This window comes from Heterodontus francisci, chromosome 27 (assembly GCF_036365525.1).
Source record: "Heterodontus francisci isolate sHetFra1 chromosome 27, sHetFra1.hap1, whole genome shotgun sequence".
Lineage (NCBI taxonomy): Eukaryota > Metazoa > Chordata > Chondrichthyes > Heterodontiformes > Heterodontidae > Heterodontus > Heterodontus francisci.
The window spans coordinates 28580169-28599576 of record NC_090397.1 but is presented as its reverse complement, the minus strand read 5'-3'; the positions used below and the strand labels follow the sequence as shown (position 1 = coordinate 28599576).

Sequence of the window (19408 nt, the reverse complement as noted above, 5' to 3'; positions counted from 1 at the left end):
GGACTATGTCAGGGAGCTCACCTGACGCAGCTTCCCGACAATTTACTGGCCACCCCTCCCCTTCCCACCGCCTCCTAGCCTGCTATCCGGGGGCTGGTAAAATCGTGGCCAATGAGTTCACTAATATTCTCCAGGGAAGGAAACCAGTCACCCCTACCGGCCTGACCTACATGGGACTCCATGGAGAGGGCCCCCAGATTTTCAGATGTGGTGCTGGAGGTCCTAGTGATGGAGGTGGAAAGGAAGAGAGATACCATGTTTCCACAGTGGGTTAGGAGGCCTTCAAGGCACACACTGAGAAGGGAATGGGAGTTGGTGGCCAGGAAGGTCAATTCCTGGAGTCTGTCCCCAAGGACTTGGTTACAATGCTGGAAAAATTCAATGACCTCACACAGATGGTCAAAGTCAGTGAATGCATCTTCAAAGGACATCCCTGACCCACTGCATCTCCAACATGTCACACTGCTCAATGCACCACAGCTCCATCACTCACCCATCAGTAATCAGGACTTGTGCCTAACATTCAAAGACTCCATCTCACCCTCACAATCTGATCAATGCTGCCAGCCTCACACCCACCTCTTGCTGCTTCCACATATCTCAGGCTATTCAACTATGGCATGCACATCACCCAAGAGCAATGGCCACCGGTGGTACTGAAGAGGCCTTGGACCGAGGCCCAGCGGTGGAACCCCGGAGAAGAGGTAGGTGAGGCAGGGCTGCCAGGGGCCAGTCCGGAAGGCCCTGGCAAGGGGGTGGACGTTCAGTCCAGGGGGAGGGGGGTCGCGGGGGGCTTTGTACTGTGGTTCCTGGGGGCGTCCTCCGTGGGCCACAAATTGCCCACGAAGGTGGGTCCTCTCTCCACACCCCCCGCCAGCCCCCAAGCCTGCAGGGAGGGCGCCTCATTTTCCAAGGCTTCCTCCCACACAGCAGAGGCCCCTCCCCCTGCTGGAAAGATCCCAACGGCAGTGGAAAGAGGCCCTGAATTGGCTGTCTGGGCGGGAAGGCTAACATCGGCCTATCCCGCCGTGAGGTGATGATGCAGCTGTACAGGACCTTGGTAAGGCCTCATTTGGAGTACTGTGTGCAGTTCTGGTCGCCTCATTTTAGGAAGGATGTGGAAGCCTTGGAGAGGGTGCAGAGGAGATTTACCAGGATGTTGCCTGGAATGGAGAATAAGTCTTACGAGGAAAGGCTGAACATTCTAGGCCTCTTCTCATTAGAACGGAGAAGGATGAGGGGTGACATGATAGAGGTTTATAAGATGATCAGGGGAATAGATAGGGTAGACAGTCAGAAACTTTTTCCCCGGGTGGAGCAAAGCGTTACAAGGGGTCATAAATTTAAGGTGAAGGGTGGGAGATATAAGGGGGATGTCAGGGGAAGGTTCTTTACCCAGAGAGTGGTCGGGGCATGGAATGCCTTGCCTGGGGAAGTTGTTGAGTCAGAAACTTTAGGGACTTTCAAATGGCTTTTAGATAGGTATATGGATAAAGGAGAATGATGGGGTATAGATTAAATTGTCCTTGACAGAGGACAAAGGATCGGCACAACATCGTGGGCCGAAGGGCCTGTTCTGTGCTGTATTTTTCTATGTTCTATGTTCTATGTTCTATCCCGCCCCCGGGAGAATCAGAACTGGGAATCCCAGCATCTGGTTCTGTGGCGGGCAATTCTGCCTCGATTCTCCAGCCACCCCCCGCCACCGTCGGGATGAGAACAAGGTCTGGCCCGTTAATTTTGCTTCTCCACAGATGCTGTCAGACCTGCTGTGTATTTCCAGCACTTACTATTTTTATTAGCATTAGGGGCTGTTTGACGCCATGATCCACCCAATGCATGCATGGCATCCCCACACTAGTGCCCTTACAATCATGGGGCTTGCATGGTCCACACCAATAGTGGCCAGTAGCGTTCCGGCCAACATTTTCAAAGTTTTGGGCTGCTGTAGTGCTGCCACCAGTGACGCTATTGAGTTGAAATTTATGCATGGGTTTAGTGTAATCTTTCACAGCCTTCTTGCCGATGTTAGTCTGAAACGGTCTAACGAAAGCATTACAGAAATATGGTGGAGGCTCTGTTTTTCCACAACATAAATTTACTGTAAATATTTTTATAGTTATAATTTTTTATTTTTATTCAAAAATATTTTTAATTGAAGTATCAAATAACAGCAACCTATATTTATATATTGCCTTTAATGTAATAAAATATTCCAAGGCACTTCATAGGAGCGTTATAAAACAAAATATGGCACCGAGTCACATAAAGAGATATTAGGTCAGATGACCAAAAGCTTTGTCAAAGATGTAGGTTTTAAGGTGTGTCTTCAAGGAGGAAAGTGAGGTGGAGAGGCGAGAGGTATAGGGAAGGTACTCTAGAACTTAGGGTCTTGGCAACTGAAGGGACAGCAGGAAGAGAAGCCCCCCCCCCCCACCCTGCCAACAGGCTGGTATTTCTGCTTTCACTAGGTCGCCAATGTCCTGAGACAAGGGAACCTCTGGTCTGGAAGTCCTGAACAGTGGCCACACAACTGATCCTATTTGGGGCAGGGGGATTCTCCAGCCCTCACAGGGCCTTGGGCAGGCCAAGACTTGCCAGATCTGTGTCTGAGCTTAATCTTTAGCTCTTCCACTGCACTCTGGCCTGATGTACCAAAAGGATCACAGATTTTTGGCTCCAGTGTTACCAAAGGAAAGTAAATCCTGAAATAAAATAAATGGGAAATTCAATGTATCACCAGCTCATATTAACTGCAGAAATGTATTATCAACAGTCAAATTTAATCCTATCGTTCAGATTTCAACTTTTTACTTATGCAAACCCTGTTAAATCCTGTTACAGGAAGATGCAATTACCTTTGCCTACAATCGGAACTGATTAAAATAAGTTTCACAAACTAATTGCTAGAGGGCTGACTTTAATTGTGCAGATTGTTACCACATCACAACATGGTAATAGACAAGGTTCAAACTGGGAAATCAAAAGCAGTGTGAGTTTTAGCATGTGCTATGCTGAATAGGAAAGATCCCATTATGTGCTGTATCCCAACTAAACATGATGGCTGGGTCAGAACTTGACTACAAATATGCCAGCATGTCATTACTGGGGCTTCCATACCACTTCCGTCACTGGAGTAGACAATTATGTTGCTTGCCTCTTGTTAAATTTACAGTTAAGCCAGCCATGCAGTAAATTTAAAATTGCAAGCATCAATTATCTTATTGTGAGGGGCAGTTATAAAACTTGATGGTGTAATCAATGAATACCTTATCTGTGCAGTCAACTAAAATGAAGGACATTACCTGATCTTTTCAAAATAATCCTTTGCCCTTTCAAATGCATCAGGGGAAGCAACTGAGTCGTTTAGAATTTTGTTAACCTCAGCAATTTTCTTTTTTAGCTTTTTAAATTGTTCATCAAAGGTAGGTTCCAATTTTTGTTCAGACACAGTGTTGGTCATGTTGGACAGTCTTTCAATTGCTGGGATCGATGCACAGATCTCTTCATCCAGCAGTTTAAAGCAAGGGTGACACTGTGTGCATTTTGGAAACTCCTTGCAGTAACCCCAGGCACATTTGTCGCAATGCTGTCCCGTTACACCTTCACGACAGTTACAGACACCTGTTGTCTTGTCACATGCAGGCCTTTCAGTTCCTCCAAAATTGCAGTTGCAGGCTGCCATGGGAATATTGAAAGAATACTCAATTTTAAAATGTGCACATGATGAAATGCTTCTGAATAACGCTTTGTAACAACACTGCATTATACATTGACCATGATGCGCAGAACTCACCCTTTTGATTGGAGAAAACAGGATGAAAACTCATAACTGATATTGATTTATCTTGGGCAGTTAAAATTGCAAATAAAACTCAGAAAAGTAATTCTTAAAGGCCACAATAAACTTTATCATTATGAACGGCCCTATAAAATCATTCAGTTTGTATTTGCTGAGGAACATTTCACTGTTCTTGATTTCTTATAGCCATTGATCCACCTTATATATTGTTCACTCACCAGAAAAAAGTAGGAAAAAGTGCATTTTCTATTCATAAAAGTTGCATGTTGAGAGTTGTCATGCAAGGAACAGTACTAGTGAGTGACACCATGTGGATTAAGTCAGGAAGACAGCAGCCTGTAAAAGTGTGTGAATTACAAGGTTGCGTCGCAAATAGTGTGCTTTTCTGTACTTCAAGGGATGAGCAATAAATACTGGCCTAGCCAGTGACGTCCACATCCCGTGAAAGAATAAAAATATTATTGGGGATCTTGAGGAAAACATCGCATTATTTGTTTAAAAATTAAATTTAATAGAGATTATTTTCTTTAAGCATAAATATAATATTGAGTGATCCTGTTATGATGCCACGCGATGAGGTTGGGGTTAGTCACATCTCTGGAAGGTTGTTATTTGGGTAGAATAGTGAATGTGAAGGTGAGTTATGGAAATGAAATAATATTTGCAAAATATTGCCCAAAAACATTTTAACCTACATTTTCAGACTAAGTGCTTCTTGTCTTCTGCTGTATTTTAACCAATCACAGAGAAATACTCAGCACAATATTCAAATTGAGGCTAATGCATTCATTTTCACTACTGTGTAACATGTAAATATTGGCAGTTTTAGTGGGCACGGTACTGCCCTGTGGTGCTCCTGTTTCACTTCATGACACCTAACCGAATGGTCCTTCCAAGTGATTCTTTAGTGAAGGGAGCAGGTGTGCTTGCTGGCTGGCTGGCTGTGAATTGCCACTGAGACTCTGTGGGGATTTTGATGTTGTATAGACCTCTGTAGGCTGTGCATTATGAAGGATCTGCATTTGATTGTATTAGCCATGTGTGAGACCATGGCGGCTTACCCTGCATGAGAAACCAGGAGGGGTTTCTGAGCCCAACAATCGTGAAACAGCTTGCGTACACTATGGGTATGCAGGAACATACCCAAGGACTGGGACTAGCAAGGACAACTGGTGTGGGAAGCAACAACTAACTTAAAAATGGGTATAAAGATTGCTTCAATTAACGTGCGTAGCATTAAATCCACTACGCGATGTGTTTCAACCTTGGGTTACCTCGCCAAGGTCAAAGCCGACCTACTGTTTCTGCAGGAGTGTGGAATACCATACCTCAGTACCTACAGGCAATGGTTGCGATGATGGTCCCACAGGCCATTGATCTGGTCAGGGGGTAATGATTCCCGTTCCTCCGGCCTGGGTATTCTGCTGCAGGGAGGTAACTTCACCAGCTCCGAAGTTAAGGAGGTGGTGGGCAGTCCCTCCTTGTAGCAGATGTAATGTACAACAATGCTCCGCTCCGGTTGATCAACGTGTATACCCCGGTTCAATGCAGCGAGCAGCTGACCGTCTTCCAGCAACTCCCACTGCTGCTGGCGACATCCAGGCCAGTCATCCTAGGCGGTGACTTCAACTGCATCATCGATGCAGCAGGACGATCCGGCAGAGATGACAGCAAACTGGACGCTACGTCCAGATTCCTAATAGAAACAGTAAAAGATGCCAAACTGCACGACGTCTTCAGCAAACCAGCAGACGGAGCGCAGCGTAGATACACATGGTAAAGATCGGACGGGTCTGCCCGTTCCAGGATTGACTTCCTGTTTGTGTCTCGTGCTGTCACGGTCAGATCCACCGACGTCAAGCCGGTGTTCTTCTCCGACCATTCCTCTTACTGGCTGACTGTCACTTACAGGATGACCAGCGGGTTGGCAGGGTGACATGGAAGCTCAATGTTACACTGCTAACCCCAGAGAACGTTGAGGAACTCAAAAGGGATTACAAAGGTTGGAGGACTGTGAAACCCCTCTTTGAGTCTCCAGTTCACTGGTGGGAGGCGATCAAGGAGATCAAGAGGTTCTTTATCTTCAAAGGTTTTCAGAGGACGAGAGAGAGACAGAGAGAAATGTCCTGACTCCAGAAAAGTATGCAAAATCTGCTCCGGCTGCAGTCAATGGGGGTTGAGGTCAAGGAGGACCTCCATGAGTCAGCAGGCCTCGCTCTTTGCCACGGAGACCTCCAAGATCATCTTCCAGTCCAGAGTCCACTCCATTGAGCAGGATGAGACGTGCTCGCATTAAGTTTTCCAAAAGGTACACAGAGAGAGCTCTGTGATCAGAAGCCTGAAGGAACAGAATGACTCGGTAACGTCTTCGCAGTCCAACATACTAAGGATCAACAAATCCTTTTATGCTGGGCTGTATGACGCAAAGCCCACAGACAGCAGAGCTTCCCAGTCCTTCCTGTCATCTATCACAGAGGTCTTAGACGACAGCATGAGGGAGAGGCTGGACAAGCCGCTAACTCTGGACGAGCTGACAAAAGCCGTCAAGTCCTTCGAGATGAGTAAAACTCCCGGAAGCGATGGCTTACCGGTTTGAGTTGTATTCGGCTCTGTGGGACTGGGTCGGCCTGGACCTGCTGGAAGTATACGAGAGTATGCTTCTGGCCGGCAGCATGTCAGAATCCATGAGGAAAGGCATCATCACCCTCATCCAAAAGTGGAAGGGGGAGAGGGCAGAAATCAGAAATTGGCAGCCCATCTCACTGCTTAATGTTGACTGCAAGATTCTGTCAGAAGTCATAGCCAGTCAAGTCAAGTCTGCTCTGGAGTTGGTGATTCACCCTGATCAGACCTGTACTGTACCCGGCAGGAAGATCTCTGATAGTCTTGCGCTACTCAGGGATATGATCGCCTATGTACAGGACAGGAGGGTGGACACCTGCCTCATCAGCCTGGACTAAGCAAAGGCCTTTGACAGGATATCACACACCTACATAAGAACAAAGAACAAAGAAAATTACAGCACAGGAACAGGCCCTTCGGCTCTCCAAGCCTGCGCCGATCCAGATCCTCTATCTAAACATGTCGCCTATTTTCTAAGGGTCTGTATCTCTTTGCTTCCTGCCCATTCATGTATCTGTCTAGATACATCTTAAAAGACGCTATCGTGCCCGCGTCTACCACCTCCGCTGGCAACGCGTTCCAGGCACCCACCACCCTCTGCGTAAAGAACTTTCCATGCATATCCCCCCTAAACTTTTCCCCTCTCACTTTGAACTCGTGACCCCTAGTAATTGAATCCCCCACTCTGGGAAAAAGCTTCTTGCTGTCCACCCTGTCTATACCTCTTATGATTTTGTACACCTCAATCAGGTCCCCCTTCAACCTCCGTCTTTCTAATGAAAATAATCCTAATCTGCTCAACCTCTCTTCATAGCTGGCGCCCTCCATACCAGGCAACATCCTGGTGAACCTCCTCTGCACCCTCTCCAAAGCATCCACATCCTTTTGGTAATGTGGCGACCAGAACTGCACGCAGTATTCCAAATGTGGCCGAACCAAAGTCTTATACAACTGTAACATGACCTGCCAACCCTTGTACTCAATACCCCGTCCGATGAAGGAAAGCATGCCATATGCCTTCTTGACCACTCTATTGACCTGCGTTGCCACCTTCAGGGAACAATGGACCTGAACACCCAAATCTCTCTGTACATCAATTTTCCCCAGGACTTTTCCATTTACTGTATAATTCACTCTTGAATTGGATCTTCCAAAATGCATCACCTCGCATTTGCCCTGATTGAACTCCATCTGCCATTTCTCTGCCCAACTCTCCAATCTATCTATATTCTGCTGTATTCTCTGACAGTCCCCTTCACTATCTGCTACTCCACCAATCTTAGTGTCGTCTGCAAACTTGCTAATCAGACCACCTATACTTTCCTCCAAATCATTTATGTATATCACAAACAACAGTGGTCCCAGCACAGATCCCTGTGGAACACCACTGGTCACACGTCTCCATTTTGAGAAACTCCCTTCCACTGCTAGTCTCTGTCTCCTGTTGCCCAGCCAGTTCTTTATCCATCTAGCTAGTACACCCTGGACCCCATGCGACTTCACTTTCTCCATCAGCCTACCATGGGGAACCTTATCAAAGGCCTTACTGAAGTCCATGTATATGACATCTACAGCCCTTCCCTCATCAATCAACTTTGTCACTTCCTCAAAGAATTCTATTAAGTTGGTAAGACATGACCTTCCCTGCACAAAACCATGTTGCCTATCACTGATAAGCCCATTTTCTTCCAAATGGGAATAGATCCTATTCCTCAGTATCTTCTCCAGCAGCTTCCCTACCACTGACGTCAGGCTCACCGGTCTATAATTACCTGGATTTTCGCTGCTACCCTTCTTAAACAAGGGGACAACATTAGCAATTCTCCAGTCCTCCGGGACCTCACCCGTGTTTAAGGATGCTGCAAAGATATCTGTTAAGGCCCCAGCTATTTCCTCTCTCGCTTCCCTCAGTAACCTGGGATAGATCCCATCCGGACCTGGGGACTTGTCCATCTTAATGCCTTTTAGAATACCCAACACTTCCTCCCTCCTTATGCCGACTTGACCTAGAGTAATCAAACATCTGTCCCTAACCTCAACATCCGTCATGTCCCTCTCCTCGGTGAATACCGATGCAAAGTACTCGTTTAGAATCTCACCCATTTTCTCTGACTCCACGCATAACTTTCCTCCTTTGTCCTTGAGTGGGCCAATCCTTTCTCTAGTTACCCTCTTGCTCCTTATATATGAATAAAAGGCTTTGGGATTTTCCTTAACCCTGTTTGCTAAAGATATTTCATGATCCCTTTTAGCCCTCTTAATTCCTCGTTTCAGATTGGTCCTACATTCCCGATATTCTTTCAAAGCTTCGTCTTTCTTCAGCCTCCTAGACCTTATGTATGCTTCCTTTTTCCTCTTAGCTAGTCTCACAATTTCACCTGTCATCCATGGTTCCCTAATCTTGCCATTTCTGTCCCTCATTTTCACAGGAACATGTCTCTCCTGCACGCTAATCAACCTCTCTTTAAAAGCCTCCCACATATCAAATGTGGATTTACCTTCAAACAGCTGCTCCCAATCTACATTCCCCAGCTCCTGCCGAATTTTGGTATAGTTGGCCTTCCCCCAATTTAGCACTCTTCCTTTGGGACCACTCTCGTCTTTGTCCATGAGTATTCTAAAACTTACGGAATTGTGATCACTATTCCCAAAGTAGTCCCCTACTGAAACTTCAACCACCTGGCCGGGCTCATTCCCCAACACCAGGTCCAGTATGGCCCCTTCCCGAGTTGGACTATTTACATACTGCTCCAGAAAACCCTCCTGGATGCTCCTTACAAATTCTGCTCCATCTGGACCTCTAACACTAAGTGAATCCTAGTCAATGTTGGGTGTGCTCTCCAAAATGGGGGGGAATCTGCAATTGGATCAAACTGCTCGACATGAACATCAATAGCGCAATGTCAATCAATGTCTTGTTTGTTTGCTGTATTGAACCCTTTGCTTTGTCTGTTAGGAAGGATGCAAGCATAAGAGGGGTGACAATCCCAGGCAGCAGAGGCACTCAGGTTAAAACCTCCCTGGATGACGTCGCCATCTTCTGCTCGGATCTGCAGTCCGTTCGCAGACTGATGAGCATCTGTGACCAGTTCGAACTGGCCTCGAGCGCCAAAGTAAACCATGGCAAGAGCGAGGCCATGTTCTTTGGGAACTGGGCTGACCGATCCTTTGGCCCCTTCACCGTTAGGTCGGACTACCTGAAGGTGCTGGGGATATGGTTCGGAAGGGCCGGGGCATGCACCAAAACCTGGAAGGAGTGAGTAACCAGGGTACAACATAAGCTGAGCATGTGGAGCAGCGATGCCTCTCCATTATGGGTAAGAATCTGGTCATCAGGTGCGAGGCACTCACGTTGTTGCTGTACGTGGCGCAGGTCTGACCCATACCCCACTCCTGTGCTGTGGCGGTCACCCGAGCCATTTTCTGCTTCATCTGGGGATCCAAAATGGACCGGGTCCAGAGGGACACGATGTTCAAACCTCTGGACAAGGGCGGAAAAAATGTACCCAACATCGCCCTCATCCTGATGACTACCTTCGTATGCGGCTGCATCAAGCTGTGTGTAGACCTCCAGTACGCAAACTCCAAGTGTCACTACTTGCTGAGGTTCTATCTGTCCCTGGTGATGCGAAGGATGGGCCTGGTCACATTGCCGCATCCAGTTGGACCGTGCCATATCACCTATCCTTTATGGAAAAGTTTCTGCGGAAAAACGCCTTTGACCACCAATCCATCGGGCAGTGGTCTGCACAGAATATCCTCAAGGCCCTACAGGAAAAGGAGATGGTGGATTCTGTCGGATGGTTACCAGAGCAGACCGCCAAAGTTATTTGGCGGAATGCCTCATCACCAGAACTTTCAAACAAGCACCAAGATGTAGCTTGGCTGGTGGTGAGAAGAGCCCTCCCGTCAGATCCTTCCTGCACGCCCTCAGTCTCACCCCCTCCGCACAATGCCCCCGAGGTGGCCGTGGTGGGGAAGAGATGGTTGCCCACCTCCTTCTGGAACGTGTCTTTGCAAAGCAGGTTTGGAAAGAGATGCAGTGGTTTTTGTCGAGGTTCATCCCAAGCAGCTCTGTAACACAGGAGTCTGTGCTCTATGGGCTGTTCCCAGGGACGCACACCGAGATAAACATCAACTGCTGCTGGAGGACTATCAATTCGGTGAAAGACGCCCTTTGGTCTACCCGAAACATTGCTGGTCTTCCAGCGCAAAGAGTTGTCCATGACCGAATGTTGCAGACTGGCACATTCCAAGTTCCAGGACTACATGCTGAGGGATGTAGTAAAGCTTGGGGCAGCCGCAGCAAAGGCTCAATGGGGAAAGACCACAGTGTAAGGTCCCCCCACCAAGCTGAACTGAGGGGCTGGATCCATGGAAAACCCCTCGAACTGTATCTGGAAAATATTTGTTTGCTGTAAAATGTACATGGCTTGAAAAATGAAATGGAAAGGTTGTGAGGCAACTCACTCCTGTATTGAAGGAAACTGATCTCCTTTGCACTCTGTATTTTTTGACTTGGTGCTGTTTGGAAATGTTTTGTAATGTATTTTTTTTTACAGATTTTTATGAATAAAGTATATTTTGGAAATAAGAAAAACCATGGCAGCTTACTGGTGCTGCTTACTTTCAGCAGAGCCTTCCTATCGCTGTAGATGGTAAAGCTCCATTCCAAAGTATTAGCAATCATTCCATTTTATGTCTGGAGACAGCAGGCCTCATTAACAGCCAGTTTCTCTCCTATTATCAGCAGTCACTTTTTATAAAAGAGCAAGACAGAAGCAGGTACAAAACAAAAAAAGTTAAAGTTAATCCTAATAATGCTTTGGTTTTACAAAAGGGATCATAATGGTAACACTCTAATGCAGCTTTGGGAATATGTGGAGATTACTCAATATGGGTTGTTAGTTGGGACACATTGGCAATTTGCCCCTTCAGTGTTAGTTACCTTAGCCCCAACCTGACAGACAAATAAAGCTTGGGAAAATAGTGGCAAAACATGCACTGATGTAGATTCTGCTAAAATCCATTCCATAAGCTCTCAGTTACTAATGCATAACAAAATTAATTTAAATTCCTTTTTGTGTTTTTTTTTTGGTTCCAAAAATGTCCTGAATCTTTGGCATTTCTCTGAACAATTCAAACTACCTGTGAATAAGTACTGTCACAGAAATAAATACTCACTGTTACACTGCACCTGTGGATCTCCATAATAATTATCTTGACATTCAGAACATGTTTTCCCCCCATAGCCATCCTTGCATTGACATTGTCCAGTAAACTGAAAATATGGAATTAAAAACTAGGTTAGAATGAAATATAAAACACAGGTGCTTACATTGCCAGATAAGTGAGTGTTATAGCTGGTATGCTGATACTAGATTGAATATATTGTTCCATAAATAAATGACAATGGTTCCCTCTGCTGAAAAGAACTGTCATGCCCAACACTTTTCTTTTGCTTCAGTAATTGCTCTCAGTCTATTATTTGTTCAACGTTAGTAATTTTTACACTTTCAGTGGTGTTATATCTTTGATTAAATATGCTAATTTCCTTCTTGCCTCGTCACATTGGGCGCTGGCAGAGTTCCGAGGGTCACAATAGCAAGGCTCACATCCTTTTCTACTGGACAGGTTCCAGAAATCCGGAGCACATTTCTCACAGCTGCTCCCAACCACATGAGGTAAGCATGGGCAATGACCAGTTGTTTGATCACACAAACATAAACCATCAGGACGACAGTGCCCCCTGTCGACTCCAATGCCATTGCAAGTACATTCTGAAACATAATTTAACAGCAGGGTAGATTAACGTGTAAAGAAAGAACTTACAGAATGGCAAGTACAAAGGTGCACATCTGTAATGTCTTATGCATCTTCCAGATGCCAGTAAGTGCTTTGCATCCCATGAATTACTTTTGTTGTATAGTCACAGCAATTATGTAGCTAACTAAAGCGATAACCTATTTATTTCAAATGGGTTAATACCACTGTTAAGATAGCCTGTGGAAGAATGCTATACATGCTAAGTGTATTCTGCTGATTTCTAAGCTTAAATGTCACACTATCTAGTGTTAGTAATGCATCATATACTCCAGGAATGGTAGCATAGTGGTAACGTATTAGTAATGCAGAGGCCTGGGCTAATGCTTCAGAGACACGAGTTCAAATCCTATCATGGTAGTTGGAGCAATTTAAATTTAATTAATTAATAAATCTGGAATTAAAAAGCTCATCTCAGTAATGATGTTCATGAAACTACTGGATTGTCATAAAACACATCTGGTTCACTAATGCCTATGAGGGAAAGAAATCTGCTGTCATCACCCCCTACATCATCTGGCCTACAAGTGACTCCAGCCCCACAGCAATGGCCTAGCAAGCCATTCAGTTGTATCAAACCACTACAGAAAAGTCAAATAAGAGTAAATGACTGCCTGTCATTGACCTGGGCACTGGAAACAACAAAGGAATATCCTGGCCAGTCAACTCTACAAATCCCTCCTCACTAATATCTGGGGACTTGTGCCGACATTGGGAGAGCTACCCTACAGTCTAGTCAAGCCTGATGTAGTTATATTCACAGAATCATACCTGACAGTCAATGTCCCAGACTTCACCATCCCTCAGAGGTGGTGGCACAGTGGTATACAGTCAGGAGGAGTGGTCTTGGGAGTCCTCAACATTTTCTCTGGACCCCATAAAACCTGTCAAATATGGGCAAGAAACCCCAGCTGCTGAATCATGTTGAAGAAGCACTGAGGGTAGCAAGGGCACCAAAAGTACTCTGGATGGGGGACTTCAATGTCCATCACCAAGAGTGGCTCAGTTGCAACATTACTGTCTGACTCCTGAAGGACATATCTGCCAAACTAGGCCTTTGGCAGGTGGTGAAAGAACCAATAAGGGGGAAAAACCTACTTGAACCTTATCCCCACCAATCTATCTGTCACATGCATCTATCCATTACAGTATATGTTGGAGTGACCACTGCACAGTCCTTGTGGAGACGAAGTCCCGCCTTCACATTGAGGATACCCTCCATCGTGTTGTGTGGCACTACCGCCGTGCTAAATGGGATAGATTTCGAACAGATCTAGCAATGCCAAACTGGGCAACCATGAAGTGGTGTGGACCATCAGCAGCAGCAGAATTGTACTCAACCACAATCTGTAACCTCATGGCCTGGCATATCCCCCACTCTACCATTAACATCAAGCCAGGAGACCAACCCTGGTTCAATGAAGAGTGCAGGAAGGCATGCCAGGAGCAGCACCAGGCATACCTCAAAATGAGGTGTCAACCTGGTGAAGCTACAACACAGGACTATCTGCGTGCCAAACGGCGTAAAAAGCATACAATAGACAGAGCTAAGCGATCCCATAACCAACGGATCAGATCTAAGCTCTGCAGTCCTGCCACAACCAGCCGTGAATGGTGGTGGACAATTAAACAACTAACTGGAGGAGGTGGCTCCACAAATATCTCCATCCTCAATGATGGGGGAGCCCAGCACATCAGTGCGAAAGATAAGGCTGAAGCATTTGCAACAATCTTCAGCCAGAAGTGCCGAGCTGATGATCCATCTTGGCCTCCTCCTGAAGTCCCCGGCATCACAGATGCCAGACTTTAGCCAATTCGATTCACTCCGCGTGATATCAAGAAAAAACTGAAGGCACTGGATACTGCAAAAACTATGTGCCCTGCCAATATTCCGGCAATAGTACTGAAGACCTGTGCTCCAGAACTTGCCACACCCCTAGTCAAGCTATTCCAGTACAGCTACAACACTGGCATCTACCCTGCAATGTGGAAAATTGCCCAGGTATGTCCTGTACACAAAAAGCAGGACAAGTCCAACCCAACCAATTACCGCCCCATCAGTCTACTCTCAATCATCAGTAAAGTGATGGAAGGTGTCATCAATAGTGCCATCAAACGGCATTTGCTTAGCAATAACCTGCTCAGTGACGCTCGGTTTGGGTTCCACCTGGGCCACTCAACTCCTGACCTCATTACAGCCTTGGTTCAAACATGGACAAAAGAGCTGAACTCAAGAAGTGAGATGAGAGTGACTGCCCTTGACATCAAGGCAGCATTTGACCGAGTATGACATCAAAGAGCCCTAGCAAAACTGAAGTTAATGGGAATCAGGGGGAAAACTCTCCGCTGGTTGGAGTCATACCTAACGCAAAGGAAGATGGTTGTGATTGTTGGAGGTCAATCATCTCAGCTCCAGGACATCACTGCAGGAGATACTCAGGATAGTGTCCTAGGCCCAACCATCTTCAGCTCCTTCATCAATGACCTTCCTTCAATCATAAGGTCAGAAGTAGGGATGTTCGCTGATGATTGCACAATGTTCAGCACCATTCGCAACTCCTCAGATACTGAAGCAGTCCATGTAAAAATGCAGCAAGACTTGGACAATATCCAGGCTTGGGCTGGTAAGTGGCAAGTAACATTCATGCCACACAAGTGCCGGGCAATGACCATCTCCAACGAGAAAGTAAGTAACCATCTCCCTTTAACATTCAATGGTATTACCATCGCTGAATTCCCCCACCATCAACTGCCTTGGGGATCACCAATGACAAGAAACTTAACTGGACCAGCCATAAAATACTATGACTACAAGAGCAGGTCATAGGCGAGGAATTCTGTGGCAAGTAACTCACCTTATGACTCCCCAAAGCCTGTCCACCATCTACAAGGCACAAGTGAGGAGTGTAATGGAATACTCTCCACTTGCCTGAATGAGTGCAGTTCCAACAACACTCAAGAAACTCAGCACCTCAACTACGACAAAGCAGGCCGCTTAATCGGCATCGCATTCATCATCTTAAACATTCAATCCCTCCACCACTGGCGTATAGTGGCAGCAGTATGTACCATATACGAGATGCACTGCAGCAACTTGCCAAGGCTCCTTCGACAGCACCTTCCAAACCCACATCCTCTACCATCTGGAAGGACAAGGGCAGCAAACGCATGGGAACACCACCACCTACAGGTTCCCCCCCCAAGTCACACAAAATCCTGACTTAGAACGAGATCACTGTTCCTTCACTGTCGCTGGATCAAAATCCTGGAACTCCCTCCCTAACAGCAGTGGGTGTACCTACATGACATGGACTGCCAGGAGCAGCACCAGGCATACCTAAAAATGAGGTGCCAACGTGGTGAAGCTACGATGCAGGACATGCATGCAGGGCAGTAGAAGCAGCATGCTATTGATAGAGCTAAGTGATCCCACAACTAAAAGATCAGATCAAAGCTCTGCAGTCCTGCCACATCCAGTCGTGAATGGTAGTGGACAATTAAACAACTAACAGGAGGAGTGGCTCCACAAACATCTGCATCCTGAATGATGAGAGACCCCAGCACATCACTGCAAAAGACAAGGCTGAAGCATTTGCAACCATCACCAGCCAGAAGTGCCGAGTGGATGATCCATCTCAGCCTCCTCCTGAGGTCCCCAGCATCAGAGATGCCAGTCTTCAACCAATCTGATTCACTCCATGTGATATCAAGAAACAGCTGAAGGCATTGGATACAGCAAAGGCTATGGGCCCTGACAACATCCTGAGGACATGCTCCAGAACTATCCAGGCCCCTAGCCAAGCTGTTCCAGTATAGCTACAACACTGGTATTAACAGGACAATGTTTAAAAATGTGGTTCAAGAAGATGGCTCACCACCACCTTCTCAAGGGCAATAAGGGATGGGCAATAAATGCTGCCCTTGCCAGCGAAACCTGCATCCCATGAATTAATAAAAAAGGATCATTTAGGCCTATGACAACTTAAAAAACATCTATGTAAGAAGACATTTTTAAACTTAATAATGTAACTATTATCATAATTGAACAAAATGAAAACAAAGTGTAGGTCTTATTTAGTGTACACCAAAGAAAATGGGAAAATTCAGTGTGTACCAAACAAAAAAAAGGGTAATTAAATTTCAAATGTTGAAAATCCAATAGTTCAATAAGAAGATTTTCTCAGATTTCCATGTGCTCCTGAGAGGGTCACATTTCACCAGGTGAATACTGTAATTGGCTTGAGAAGTAAGGCAAAGGCGGCACAAGGACTGAACAAGTAATTTGGGCAAGAATTGTGGTAGGTTACTAGTTTTACAACTGGATACCCTATCAGGTTAACATTGACAAAGCTAATTTCAATCCTGCTTCTAACCCAGAAATGCGAAATGTCTGCATGTGTAAAATTCATGTATTCTGGCTGGGTGAATCCTGCCCGCCGACAGCAACAGTTTGTTGTTAGTTATGCAGGAATTAGTCAACATTTACTCCAAAGCACAGGTTGTTATTATACTAGTGAAATTCTACCCTGAAGATTCCTTTAGGAAGTATTGGACTGTAACTTGAGCACATGTATAATCTGACTAAACTGATTAACCGCCTCAGAATCTTACGTCTGCAATCCTTGTTCAAAGCAGATCCATGGTATCCTGGCTTGCAGAACTGGCAGTTTGGTCCATAGGTGTTATACAGGCATTTCAAACACTCGCCCGTCTGCTGGTCACAAGACTCTGGATTTCTCCTGTCTATGTTATCGTTACAGCTGCAAGGCAAACAGTGATCTCCAATTTCTGTCTGAGTGCCATAGAACCCAGGAGAACATTTCTCACAGTGGATTCCTGAACAGAAAGACACAACAGTCTTAATACAACTCCAGTTCTACATTTGAACCAATCTAATGGAATTATAGCGACATGTCACCATGGTGATATGCCTAGATGTCAAATGAATCACAGACTAAATAGATTGCTTCAGCAAGTAGGAGAATTCCTATAAACTTATTAGACATGGGAAAATTAATAAATTAGTTATCAGTTCATTTCTAGCCAAGAGAGATGGAACAAAAAAATCGTGTTAAGGTTTTTAAGTAAATTCAACGTTTGGGTGAATTTTACCCAGTCACATTCTTGTTTTATTTTTGAGAGGGTTGATTATCCAAAGAAGACCATTCAGCTTGCATTTGGACATTGGTGGTGTCCTCTTTAAAGGAGGATTGAGAGGTGGAGGGAATTCTAAAGCTTAGGGCCTTAGCAGCTGAAGGTACAGATGCCAATGGTGGAGGTACTTAAAATTGGTGTTGCTTAAGAGGCCAGAATTGGAGGAGGGCAGATACCTGGGAGGGTTATAGGCAATGTACTCTCTAATGTTTTTTGGAGTGCGTGAGCAATTCATTTAAGTTCGCGGTAACTCAAAGGGGCCAACTTGTGTGTGGGCAGGGACTTTTGGGTTCTGTGCGATCGCGCAGTTTAGAGGGAACGTTGCTTGTAGGGCTAGGGGAAATTACAGAGACAGAGAGGGGTGAAGCTATGGAGGGATTTGAAGACAAGGATGTGAATTTTAAAATCGAGACATTGTTTGGATAACTTCAAGTTTATGGAGAATAGAATTCAAGAGTTCGACCTGGGGTACATTGAAATAGTCAAGTCCAGAGGTAAAAATGGAAGGATGAGGGTTTCAGCAGCAAGTGACTGGTGCAGAGTTGAGTGATTACAGAGTTGTGGAGTTGGAAATAGGCAGTCTTATTGATAGTGAGGATATGTGGTCAGAGCTCATCTCCGGGTCACAACATATGACACTGAAGTTGTGAACAATCTGGTTCAGCCTCAGACAGTTGTCAGGGAGCAGGATGGAGTTGGTGGCTAGGGAATGGAATTTGTGGTGGGGGACTGAAGACAGTCGTTTTGTAGACATTACCCCAGTAACAGAGTGTGGCTTATTTTGCCAACATATTTGCGGCAAATCTATTTTAGTTTAGAGATACAGCACTGAAACATATATATATCATATCATCTTATATCATATATATCATATCATATATATCATCTTATTGATAAGCCGCACCATGAACTAGACCATTTCCTTGCTCTCTTCTCACCACAAATATTCACACCAATGTGAATCTCTATCAAGTGGAAGGCAGGCACAGGTGTCAAGGTTCAACTTTACTTTTTGTGTTAATGCTGTCTCTTTCTTAACTGCAGAAGATAGACTAGCTGGTCAAAAAGGATGAGGTACACAGATTTGTGTTAAATGCTGAAAGGCTTCAACAAGACACCCATCTCATAGGCAAGTTGAGGACTGTCAAAACTTATTGTAAATGTACCAGGTGGATCTGACTGTAGAATCAGTGATGAAGCACTGAAAGGTGTATATCTTGCAGAAACTACCCAATAGTATATTTGGTAAGATCAGTATGTAACCGAGCCATTTAGACCAGAAGGCCCAGTTTCAATCAGCAGATCTCACCTAAATTGTTGGTAGAGGTGCTGCAATTGGCCTTACTGTCTTGAGATAGGGAGACTAATATCAGCCAGGTTTCCTGTTTTTGATCATTAATCAATGATCCTTGCTGGAAAGTGCACATGCGGACATTGAATCCAGCTCAATTGTGGCCAAATAGCATTCTGATACTTAAGTGAATAATGCCTCAAGGATAAGGTATTGGAGTGCTATGCACCTGCAGAACCCAGAATGGGTCAGGGTATTCAGGAGAGGGAAAAAATGCATCTTATAAGTCACCTAGAAGCTAGCTTTTAAGGCAGTTAAATTCAAGTCATATTATCAACTTCTGTTAGCTAGAACACACTATGAATAATCTTCACACCTGTATGGCCTTCAAGGCAGTTACAAACCAGTTGTAGAGTTCTAGGGTCTTCATAACAAGAATGAGCGAAATAGCGTCCACTGTTTGGAATGTCAGGGCACTGACATGGTTGACAAGGTTCATTTAAAGTTGGATTCCCAAAGTAACCTTCACTACATCTGCAAAGACAGAAATGCAGTTTTAAATCACAAATCCCTAAAGGTGGGTGATGAGGAACATTTGAAAACATCTACTATAGTTATTAATTTGGTTACCAATATGCCATGGAGCAAGGATAATAATAAGGTTAATGCTGATTTATCAGTACTGGTGTGTTAATATTCCCAGGAAATTGGAACAG

General features: G+C 45.2%; 1 protein-coding gene across 1 annotated transcript in view; it reads right to left on the bottom strand.

The window, feature by feature from the left end:
* The window catches only part of LOC137384718 (laminin subunit beta-4-like), a 148924-nt gene that overhangs the window by 36123 nt on the left and 93393 nt on the right, over positions 1-19408 (bottom strand). The window contains exons 22-26 of the mRNA XM_068059036.1: positions 19069-19226; positions 16859-17083; positions 11987-12204; positions 11609-11705; positions 3306-3678 (exon numbers count right to left, since the gene is read on the bottom strand). Coding sequence (XP_067915137.1) covers positions 3306-3678; positions 11609-11705; positions 11987-12204; positions 16859-17083; positions 19069-19226 — 1071 coding nt within the window. The remainder of the gene's footprint in view (positions 1-3305; positions 3679-11608; positions 11706-11986; positions 12205-16858; positions 17084-19068; positions 19227-19408) is intronic.